This window comes from Homalodisca vitripennis, chromosome 4, assembly GCF_021130785.1.
Source record: "Homalodisca vitripennis isolate AUS2020 chromosome 4, UT_GWSS_2.1, whole genome shotgun sequence".
Lineage (NCBI taxonomy): Eukaryota > Metazoa > Arthropoda > Insecta > Hemiptera > Cicadellidae > Homalodisca > Homalodisca vitripennis.
The window spans coordinates 107,049,790-107,062,416 of NC_060210.1; the positions used below are offsets into that span (position 1 = coordinate 107,049,790).

The following is a 12,627-nucleotide window of genomic DNA, read 5'->3' on the forward strand; positions in this document are numbered from 1 at the left end:
AATTGAATATTGAATCATAATGTTGATGGTTTGTGTTGACATGTGTTATGATTAACCAATTGTACTGAATTGAATATTGAATCATAATGTTGGTGGTTTGTGTAGACATGTGGTATGCTTAACCAATTGTACTGAATTGAATATTGAATCATAATGTTGGTGGTTTGTGTTGACATGTGGTATGATTAACCAATTGTACTGAATTGAATATTGAATCATAATGTTGGTGGTTTGTGTTGACATGTGGTATGATTAAACCAATTGTACTGAATTGAATATTGAATCATAATGTTGGTGGTTTGTGTTGACATGTGGTATGATTAACCAATTGTACTGAATTGAATATTGAATCATAATGTTGATAGTTTGTGTTGACATGTGGTATGATTAACTAATTGTACTGAATTGAATATTGAATCATAATGTTGGTGGTTCGTGTTGACATGTGGTATCATTAATCAATTGTACTGAATTGAATATTGAATCGTAATGTTGGTGGTTTGTGTTGACATGTGGCATTATGATTAACCAACACGTAGTTAGTAGTCTGCTACTACCAGGTATGAGTGTGGAGAGGTTATTATGAAAGTTTGTTACCAAGTTCAATAATCAGGTCTTATGATTTCATTGATAAACGGTGTGAATCTTTTCAAAGTGGCTCTTGTATGGTTGCTTACCAGGGTGTATGGCGTATTCCATCCAACGAGATTGACCGCCCAGGCAGCTTTGCGTCACATATGAGTCGGTGTGTATTGCTGCTAGTGGATGTGTTGAGAGACACATGTGATCATAAGATGCTTTTTGACCTGGCTCTGCACCTTAAGGATACTCCTGAAGCTGACAAGTATGTCAAACTATATCAATGTTAGCTAGTACCTCTAAGTTACAATTTAAAAAGCTGAACAGTACAACAAGTCACTCATTTAAGAACTCAGTCACTGTGGAACACATCTACTAATGTTAATTTACTTTAAGTATATCAGCTTGATTCAGTAAAAAATAAGTGTATATTTTAAACTTTTAAATTTGTTTGAATAAAATAGATTTAGTCATACATTTCAGCTCAATTTATGATAGAATATAGTTATGTATCTAATTATTACCATACATTATTTTCCATTTTATTGTAAGATGGTCTTTGAATGAATGTGAAATTGTGTGTACATGGACTTTGATTTAAATGATTTGTTGTATTCCTGTTTCCAGTATTTTTTACTTTAGGAGTTCTATCTCGAGTCTTATATAATTTCAAACACAGATAGGATTGAAGTGGAATAGATCATCTAAATTCAATATGTTCCTTATAAACGTCTGTACTCTTCAAGTTACCAAAATTCCACATTCTACGAGAAGATTTAATGTACTAGAGTTTCTTTCTCCTCCAGACAGAATCTATAAACATGTCTACTTCTGTTCTGTTCTAAGACGTTTCTTAGCAGTGACCTGAGAAAGCCTGTACTATTATCAGTTGGTTCCTTTCAGGACGAACAACTGTTGTTATTATAGTTACCTAAGAGATTATTCATAGTCATCCATCATATTTCTACAGATCATACAGCTTAGCTTTCTGTGAAACTTGTTCCATGTGTAATTCTCCGTGTGAGTTTACTCTCTATGATTATATTTAGATACTCATTCCAGTTCAGATTCCCACTCCAATTCAACTCTATTAGAAGATAGTTTTGAGTCTCAGGAGGTTCCTTCATCTAGTTAGTGATACTAACGCCATCTTACTTACACTGATTGTGGAAAGTACACCATTTGTTTGTGACTAACATTTTTATACTGTGGACATCCATAGTTAATTAAATAGGAGCTAATCAATGATTTTGAGTAAATGAAATAGCATCTGGAATTGTAAAAATAGTATATCAGTGTATTAGGAAGAAGTGTATTCAAGCAAAGGGTTGAACATGAGTACCAGTTTATGTTTGCATTCCTTTTGAGAAATGTTGCACAGGTCAGGAGAAGCTATGCATGAATTTACACAAGTTTGATACAAAATCTTGATTTTAATATTGTATAATCTGTGTAAACAATTATTGCTTGTTATTGCTTAATGTTACATATTTTAATAAAGTAGCCTCATGGTTGCATCTATTGCAACTGGCAGGATCTTGTTATGTGTTGATTGATGAATTAAATTGCTTCAATCGTATTGTTATAAATTTTGAATAAATGAAAAATGAGACAAAAATAATTTTTATTTTACTTCTGTGCTTTTATTTATTACAATTTACAGGTTTAGATTATGTTCTATTTTGAACTATGTTTTGCAAAGAAATATTTTTTATATTCAAAATGTAATGTTAGAATAGATCAAACAACCTTATAAATTTTCATGCATATTCAACAACTTATTATTAGAAACTGTCTTATTGTGTTTTAAAGTTACTGCATCTCTTCTTGTGTGAAATGATTGTGTTTTATAACTTCTGTCACAAATTATTCTTAACAATAACATTTTTAGGGTGGAATTACAGTTGAAAATTTGTGATGTGTTAATTGTAGGAAGTACCTGAGAGATCCAGAGCGTGAAGAACTGTCAAAAGAGGCTTTGTCACTGAGTGTCCAGACACTGAGACGGAAGTTGACAGAGGCTAAGTCAGAGGATGACCAGAAAACTATCCTCATTGAGATCTACAAAGTTTATAAGCTATGCAGTAAGCATTGGGATGTTAAGCAGGGTCAGTTTGTTACATTACTTACTGATGCCTTCTCACAGTACAAAGAGGTAAGAGAACTTCAGTTAGTGATAGAAGCAATGTTGTCCTTCAATCTAGGAAATAGTTTGTTATTACAGATTCAACAGAACCTTCTTAAATTGTGTCATTGTCCATCCTTCTGTGCAGTAACTTATGAAAAAAGGTTCTGTAGACTTGAAATTTGGTACATTGGTTCCTTTTGGTACAAGAAAGAGCACTATTTATTTTAGGGTTAAAATATCAAAGGGGATTGATATGTCTGGTTCTATAGGTTCATGATCTCTGGTATCTTTACTGCTATAGTCTCTCCCTCCCCCCCCCCTCCATAGATCAAATATCAATGCAGAAGTACTACTCTCTAGTAAGTAGTTAAATTTAGTATTGATCTTAATGGACTATTTATGGATGTCACATTTTGCAGGAGAATAATGGAGGTTTTGATGCTGCCGTTAAGTTCTGCACACAGGAAATTGCTATGCAGAAGGCTGCTGCTACCCCAACCCCCTCTTCGGCCCCTCAAACTGCCTTTTCCTCCCCAGACGTTAGTCAGGTAAGTTTATTATATTAATAGAGGGTTGTTGTAATTGTTGGGAGGAGAGTTGTCCTGCAAAATGGATATCAACGTAACTCTTCATGTTTTTGTTGATATACTTTCTTCTGGTCCTTTCTTAAAATTTTCTTTTTTTGTACAGCTGAGAGGATAAATCAGAGTTAAATGAATCCTGCTAACCTTGCTCACACTTTATGTCTTTATTCTCAATTTTATTCTGGTTCACATTGTTACAAATAGTCACATTCTGAAACAGTCTTATTATATACTGGGTTTAAAGTCAAAGTTACAGTGATCATTAATACATTTTTCTTTATAGAATTATCTTCAATTATAACCTTTCCAGTTCAAGTTCGTATCTACAGCAATCTTCATTGTCAAATTAAAATTATCCATGTTTATTTTTACTACACATTCACCTTAAAGTTCTATTTCTGACTCATCAGCACTGGCACGTTTTATTAATACTGTACTTGAGCAAACTTAATAGCTTATTTACTAATAATTTATCAGAAAATTTGTTACTCACCAACAAATATCCTGTATCTAAAAATACTTTCCATTAATGTCGTAAACCATTTGAAATACAGGAAAATTACTAGAAAATCTTTGTTTACAAATGATTACTCCTATTAACACCTTCACTGCTGGTCTATACTCAGTGAAACCAACTATTTACAATCTGAATCTGTGTCATAAGGTGTTTGCTGCAATCAGCATGTCAACTCTTTTAACCCTTTGCACACTGCTAATAAATCCATTGATTTCCCTAGAACACCAAGACATTTATAAAATGTATTTTTCTTTAAGTTCAAAGCTAATTTTTATTATAAGTATGCTATTAAAGGTAAATGCACAAAATATAAAACAGGGCATTTTAGTTAAAATTTGCATATTTATTGATACAAATCTAAATATAATCTATATTTACCATACTGTTAATATGATCTAAATTGAAATTCATGCTACTTTCTAATTAAACTTAAATATTATAATAGTTACAAATTATTAGAACATTTTGTTGTCTAAGGTGAGGTGTATGTCTTATCTTATCATCTGGGCAGACAAGGGATATATTTGGTTACAGCTCTGTAGGACACACAGGTGGACAGATGAGCTAGATAAAGGGCCCCATGGAGTGAAGGAGCTAGATAAAGGCCCACCACAGTATCATGCTTCTTTGTTTCTAATTATTTCGTTTTGGATCTGGAAAGAGATCATATTGTTAACATTTGGTTGAGTATTTAATATTGACATTTTCCAGCGTACAAGGTTTTTTTGGCTGTTACATGTATGCTTCTGAACCTGAGTGGGTCCTGTTTGTTAAAGCACTTCCGTTTATCTTAAAACACTTCTTAACTGAATAGCCTATCTATTCACAAACAAAACAACAGCTGCCTGAGATCTTACTCTGGGCCCTGCCTGAATGAGCTACATTTGATGATAATGGTGGGTAAAATGTTCAACCAATCCTCAATCACTGCTTAACGTTGTGCTTAGTGTGAAGTTCAGTGCCACTATAGAAGCGCTGTGTTGCGAGCCAGTTCTTCATCGCTGAAAAGAGGTGGAAATCACTTGGTGCCAGATTTAGGCTATAAAGCGGATGATCAAACACTTCCCAATCAAAATCATCCAAGACTTGTCATGTACGATTGGCTGTATGGGGACATGTATTGTCGTGGAAAAACAAAATGTTTGAGCTGAATTTTCCCCTACGCTTGTTTTGTATCACTTGCCGTAGCTTCTACAATGTTTCACAGTACCTCTCTGCGTTGATTGTTGATCTTAATTCAAGGAAATCAATCAGATAATCATTCAGAATCACAACCTTAGCATCCCAAAAAACAGTTACCATAATCCTTTTTGCTGACCATAGTTTGGAGAGATTTTCTTGGTTTTTTTGGAGTATATGTGTGCTCCCATTCCATAGATTGCATTTATGTTTTACCATTGACATGCTTCACCCATGTTCCATCACCAGTAACGATACGATCGAGAAGTTCATTACCATGTTTGTCATATTCATCCAGGAAAGTCATTGATGCAGTAAGTCTTTGTTTTTTGTGATCTTCCGTAAGGATTTTTGGAACCCACCTGACAAACAATTTGTGGTATCTAAGCTTCCATACAACAATCTCATGAAGTAAAATTCTTGAAATTTGTGGGAAATTTTCCAAAAGTTCAATCATTGTGAAACGTTGATTTTCACGAATTTTGTCATTGATTTTTAACATAAAATATCCAGTCACTAGGCTAGGCTGACCGCTGCTACATAAACTTCACACAGAAATAGATTTAAATTGGTTGTACTAAAGGAACAAATCAAATTAACTAAACATGTTTCTTATAATAAATTATTGTCTTTTTAGTGTGAGTGAAAGGTTGCTCTAAGGAAATGGGTCTACATAGGCAACAGTGGCCTGTACATAGACTCAAGTTGCTTAAGATAAAAACAATAATTGCAACAATTATTCCAAAAAGGATGATATTGAACTATTATTGTTTGTAATTATTATATTATTATTTGATTTAATTAATCAAAGCCACGACCCTAAACTATGTGCAGCCAACATTGATAGAGTGTGTCTGGGGGGGGGGAGATGCAGCGGTCAAATCCATCCATAGTTGGACGCTATCAATGTATCAGTAAGTTGCTTTGATACAGTTAAGTAAATTTTTTAAATAAAAATTGAAGGTACAGACAAAATATTTTAGTTGTGTGTAAATTTGAAGAAATTTTTTGATAGAAATAGTAAAAATTAGTAATTATTGAGATTGATTTATTCACTCTGAGAGATCGAATTCCAGTACTATTGGAATAATGGATATTATGTTAATGTGAAACTGTAGAAAAGAGATTATTGGAATTATTGTAAATAGAAAGTTGAATTATAGTAGTTCTACTAATTATTGTTTTAATGCATAAAATACCATTTTTTATAGCTTTAGGGTGATTTCTGCCTTTGATAATTGGACTAGATAGAGTTAGGTGCCATTTATTATATGGCATATTTATGTATTTAGTATCTCAGACAAATAAAACTGTACTGTGTTCATAAGCTGATAAATAAATATTGCCACTAGATGTCTATTTGAAATCAGTAATGCAAACATTAATACACATTTTTTTCATATAATGTTTGTCTCGGAAGTTAAATGATTAAATTACATTGAATTATTGTTACAAAAAAATGTAATAGCGTACAATAGTTTCAGGGTCCCCACCCGACCGTGAAAACCGTGAAACCGGGAATAAGCCGTGAATTTCGTTCACCGTGAAAAAAACCTTAAATAAGCCGTGAATTTTGTTTACATACCGTGAAAATCTCTGCAACTTTTGAATAAATAAAATCAACACGGGTCGTCGTCAGACGATCATATGGGAAGGTTGACCTTCGCTATTGCAAAGTAAAAAGTAGCACGCAATGTAGGGGATAGACCACGAAGTTTGACAGGTGCTGCTATCTGAGCGATTGTACTGATAATATGGTTTATAAACAAATGAGGAAAAGGAAGGGCCGGTGGGAGATGACGCTTCCGGCTCAAATCACGTGAGGCCTGTCTTTGTCTGTCGCCAGGTTCCGGGCCTTGGCTACGCTACGCGGCTGTAAACAAGGCATTCTCTGATTGAACGCGAGATGAATAACACAATTTAATTACTTGATAGATTGTCGTTTAATGTAAACACTTTTCGTATTGGAGTTTTATTGTATCAGATATAGTCTATTATTGTTTTCATAAAATAAAAAAAGTATACAAATCCTTAATCTAATGTAAGGAATTTAAATTACATTTTAACTTAATTTCATTCTATTAAATCCCTTATTTTATTTAAATATTAATGAGAAAAATGCTATTCAGTACGATATCTATATCGTTGTGTGTAATGACTGTTAACACAATGTAATAATTATAAAAAATTTTAATTTATGGTGGACAATAAATTGAATTAATTTAGGGTCTTGCGTAAATAAATAGTATAATAATGTGACGGAGCAGAAACTACACGACACATATCAATTAACGCAGCGAGACCATAACTTTATAGGCCTATATAACTGTTTTAATTACCAGTAAGGTCGTTTGAGAAAACAATTTTATTTTTCATCTCTTTAGATATTAAACGGTAGTGATATGCGTTTTCCTTATCAATAATATTTTTTATGATTCCTAAGCTGCATGGATATTATGAGTGTACACGGTTTAAATCTTTTATGGTGAATGTGTGTTTAAATTGTATAATGTATTAGTAAAATATTACAAATGAAACGTCATGTTATAAAAACGTTAGAAAAAAAACCATTGCATTTTTTCTAACCAGGAAAACAACAAACGTCAAGTAACTTTGTAGTGTTAAGCTTTATTACTACAAAACTACAAATCGAGGAAGTCGTCCAAGTATAATTTTGTCGGGTTCCATACGACTACTTAACGCTATTAATCATTTCATGCAGATGAAAAATATATCGTACAAGGTTCATTTATTGTAATGTGGTGCAGCGATGTTATGGTAAAAATAACCTTTGTTGTATACTGTCAATGAGAGTGGAAGGGGAGGGGTATATCGTGTACTCCACTCCCCCATCCTCGGACAACAGCTGGTTTCATGTCTCAACATGAAAGATTTGTTTCCCCAGCTCGGCACTCCAATCTTATTCTTATTGTGAGAATTGATATAAAGATTTAAAGCTTTTCATTCAACTCATTCTGACACTTTCTCACGGAAATTCTTCTGTTGAAAGAGGCTTCTCTGTCAACAAACAGTGTATAGTTGAAAACTTGAAGGAGGAGAGTTTAGTCGCGTTGAGAAAAGTTTGTGACGGCGTATCAGCAGCAGAAGGATTGGAGGCAATGGAAATCACTAATGAATTAGTTCATGCTGCCAAAAATTCCCACGCCCACTACTCGGAGCACTTGGCAAAACAACGAGAAGAAATGAAAGACAAAATTAATTCTGAGAAAGAGAGGAAGCAAGCTGCAATAGAAAAAAAAGAATTGGAAGCACAAAAATTCCAGGTTTTGTCCGACGCCAGGAAAAGGGCAGCTGAGTTAGACGATAAGATACAGGAACTTAGCAAAAAGTGCAAATCGTAATTCACTTTTATTCTAGACATTTTTATCAATTTCTTTATTTATGTGTACAAATATAATTTTTTTTGTATAAACTGGTACCAAATAACTTTTCTTATAACAAGTTGTATATAATTTTTATACATTTAACGTTTATATGTTATTTTAATTTCAATAAAATTGCCTTTTCTTATGTACTAATTAAAATGTGAACCTGTGATTATGTGAAAATTTTCCTGTGGAAGAAATCGATCGAAATAATAATAATAATGTGTTAAACAAGAAAATAATTTAATAATCACGCAAGTGTACTTCATGGACTCAAACGAGTTAGCCTTAGCCAACGTACGAATCCTGTCACCCTGCATCTTGTCTAACCTGTGTCAACAAAGTTCTCTTCAGATTTCAACAAACTTGTAAGTTAAAGAAAATTATGAGCCATGTGTATGCTAATTATATTGAAATTTGTCTTTGTCATTGCTTTGATGACTGTTATGATGATGTTTTGTAAAAATAATATGCCTTGTTATATTCATTATGTAGCAAATCGCACATAAAATCGGGCGCGCTCGCCGCTCATTGCTTGCGTCGTAACCGAAGCCTATTGTTATTTCGTTCTTTTAGACGTTTCCGTCAATTCCTGCACGACCAATGACATCGTTAGTCAAATGGGAAGAAGTTTTATTTTGTATTTTACCGCTCTGCCGCGTCTGTAGTGTTTACGTCTCAACTTCGCCCCTCTCCAACACGATTTTGTTTGTACCGGTAACGTTGTTTATGAAAACTTTCCGACATTGAATTTTAATTTTTTTAAACCGTGAAAACCGTGAATTAGCCGTGAATTTGAGTATTTAGATTGAGTGGGAACCCTGATAGTTTGTTAAATTTCAAATAAAAATACATGTAAATATCAATATTTTAAATATTAATCTACTATTTTAAATACAAACCGTAATTAATATAAATAACACCATCTTCAAAATTTATAATAAATCTCCATATACTTTATGGACTAACTATATCTAATTAATAAACAAAGTATATTTTGTATTTTAAATAAATAATTTAATTTGAATGTGAATGAATAAGTTTTGTAGTTATTCATATTAATACTACAAGATGCCCTTTGTTGTTATGAATCTTGGATGAAATATGAGTTTGGTATATCATAATAACCATGGCATCTCCAAGAGTGACCAGATTAGATTGTCAGACAACATACAATAATTATAGTTTATATTCTATCCTCCATCCCCAACCACTCAATATGACAGATCTGTAAAAAACATAATAAAATAATATTGTTGACTTGGTCAGAATCAGATTCTGTGATATAGTTTTCTTTGCCTTGTTGATTTCACATTCGATAATAATTTTATATCGAAATACATTCAGCTTCACATCTCAAATAAACTAAAGCTCTTGAAAAGTGATTTTTAATTGTGTGTGGTAGAAAATTCATGTTTATTTTGCATTTGATTCAAAATGTGAAATATTTATACACTCATCATGTTTTGTTAAGATAAACTGACTTGAATGTATCAGGTTGTTTTAAACCCGAACCAAGTTCTTGTCTCCTTGTTATCTGATTTTGGGTGCCTGATCATTCCCGTTATTTGCTTTTATAATAAGTTTCTTTACATTAATTAACATTATGTTCAATATTTCATATATTTAATCCAGTGAAATTATTCTCTGATCTATATTTTTTTATTTGAATTACTAACATGGCCTATCAAAAAGCACTTTTTCTATATTGAGTATAAAACTATAGTTTTTAAAGATTTCCTGGATGTTTGAGACATTTGTGTAGTAAACCGTGATATCTGTCAGATTCACTTTTGTTTACTAGCAAAATTTATGATTATAAACAAAAGATTACCACAAAGAGAAGTAACATTCATAATTTTTTTGTATGAAATACTTATAAATCATTTTGAAAGTGTCATTAGCCTTTTTATACTGACTGTGATTGTCTTGAATATCTGTTCAATAAAATCTTATGTTTATTTATTCCATAGGCCTCTAGTCCTGCACCATTAATGCCTCCTATGCAGCAGAAGCCTCCACCAATGCCAACTCCACCTGTAAAGCGAGGACGAGGTCGTCCATCCACAAGCAGCTTACGCCAGCAGAATCCCAATGCGTTTAAGCAGAACTACCGCTCATCAGCCGAGGAACTGGCCCAGTTCTATCGGAACATGGTGACAATGCAGATGATGAACCAGTCCAAGGCTGGTCAGTCAGGGCCTCTGCTGAACCAGCAGATGTTGACCAATGCAGCAGCAATGGCTTTGAGTTACCAAACAGAGATGTATCAGCAGCTCTTGTTGCAGCAACAACAGGTGCAGAAAGCAGCTCAGTTACAAGCTATGAAAGATCACACTAAAGTCAATATTACACCTGTGTCATCACATCAAAAACCTGATACTTCAACAAAAGCTAGTTCACTGTTAGCTCCATCAAAAGTTTCTGTGTTTTCCTCTCAAAGTATTTTGCTACCAAATCAGAAACCCGTAGCAAAACAAACTTCTAAACCTCAAAGTTCTCTTTCTATAAGTCCTGTAGTGGTGAGTACCCCTAACTCTGCCATATACCAGCACGGAACCCAAACACAATTTACTCCAGCCAGAGCTCCAGTTCAGCCATCTCCATTTCAGCAGAAAATACCAGTTGAACCTAAAGTCAGCTTGCAGCACAAACTTTTGTCAGCAAAGATGGGTAAACAAATTACTACGTCACTTGTCACGTCAACCCAGCAACAATCTTCTGTTATTGCCAGTTCTGACCGAACCAAATATACCAAAGACAAAGTATCATTACAGAAAACATCAAGTCTGTCATTACAGAAATCGTCAAGTCTACCAACTGCTGCTTTGAGCTCTAGAGGAGTGTCTATAATTCCAGCCAAATTACCAGAGATAAAAATACCTAAAGATATAACTTTAGGTCATGGATTGAGTATTTCGCCATTAAATTCATCCAAAAGTAAATCCTCTCTGAGTCCTTCCACATCTAAAGAAGTTACTGTGACTTTAATGAAATCCCAAAGTGACCTGAAAAACTCAAAGGCTGGCAGTTCTGTGAGCGTTTCTTTACTAGAGAACAAGAAATCACAACTAAGTCCTGGAGGAGGAAGAAATTCACCATCAGCTACATTGAGAATGGGCAGTTCTGTGACTATTACTCCAGCAAAACCTGTAAAATCAGTACCTCAGGTCAAACCCATACCTAAAGCTGACTTTTCAATATCACTCTCCAAGCCCACTGACACTAAGAAAAAGGATGGCAGTGATGTTATCATCATTGAATGACAAGATCAGATTAATGATATAACAAAATGTAACCAATATTCATTTACAGTCTTAATTATTTTGTTAATTATCTGATCTCTGTTTCTCCTACGAGGATAGGACAGAACAAAAGAAAGTACATTCGTAAAAATTCAGAGGAGATTAAGAAATAATGTGCATTTTTAATTCTGTGAAAATTTGTAATTAAATATAATTTAATTGCTGTTTTTATTTTGAGTTCTGTTAAAATCTAACATGATCAATTAGTTAAAAATATACACCTTTCATTTGCTTAAGTTGTTGCTTGTTTTATTATCATTAATGTGAGTTCTAATTCAGGCTGATACATTATAATGGTATTAATTTTTTAATGCCTAACTTAAAATGTCATGTTTAACTTATTTTTACTACAACCATATAACCTATAGAATAAAAATGGAGTTCACTGTTAATTGTAAGCTGCTTGTGTTTAACTTAAATATTGTTAATATTGCAGAATAAATGTAGGCTAAAATATTTGTATATATTTTATGTATTACTTATAAATCATTGTAAATATATTTTTAATTTAAGAGCCTTATCCATTATATATAAGCAGAATAAATTCTTTTTTCTATGTGAACATTTTTAATTTGCTGTGATATAAATAATACTGTACCAATAAAGTCAATCTAATTTATTTATTTTTCAGTAGTGGTGTTTTCTCTGTGTAAAATGGTTACCCTTTTAACACCATCAATCATTACATAGGCTACTGTGCTAGACTTGCAACTAGTAGTTCTGAGAAATAGGGGCTAGATGGTATCTGTTGGAATCACAGAGTTCTAGTCCAGAAACTTGCAAATGCTACAACAATGCAAATAATCTGAAATTGTTCGATTATGGCTGACTACTCTGAACTTAACTTATTTGGATAGATAAAGCAGATGAGAAGGGCAACTGCCAAAAAGTACATGCGTGTCTGCAACATTGTCACTTTCAGTAGGATAAGGTGGGCAATTAACACGTT

General features: G+C 33.2%; 1 protein-coding gene across 1 annotated transcript in view; it reads left to right on the plus strand.

Moving 5' to 3' along the window:
- The window catches only part of LOC124361151 (calcineurin-binding protein cabin-1-like), a 91,772-nt gene extending 79,464 nt beyond the window's left edge, over positions 1–12,308 (plus strand). The window contains exons 36-39 of the mRNA XM_046815192.1: positions 681–844; positions 2,512–2,734; positions 3,127–3,255; positions 10,347–12,308. Coding sequence (XP_046671148.1) covers positions 681–844; positions 2,512–2,734; positions 3,127–3,255; positions 10,347–11,639 — 1,809 coding nt within the window. The 3' untranslated portion in view covers positions 11,640–12,308. The remainder of the gene's footprint in view (positions 1–680; positions 845–2,511; positions 2,735–3,126; positions 3,256–10,346) is intronic.
- Positions 12,309–12,627: the final 319 nt, after the last annotated feature.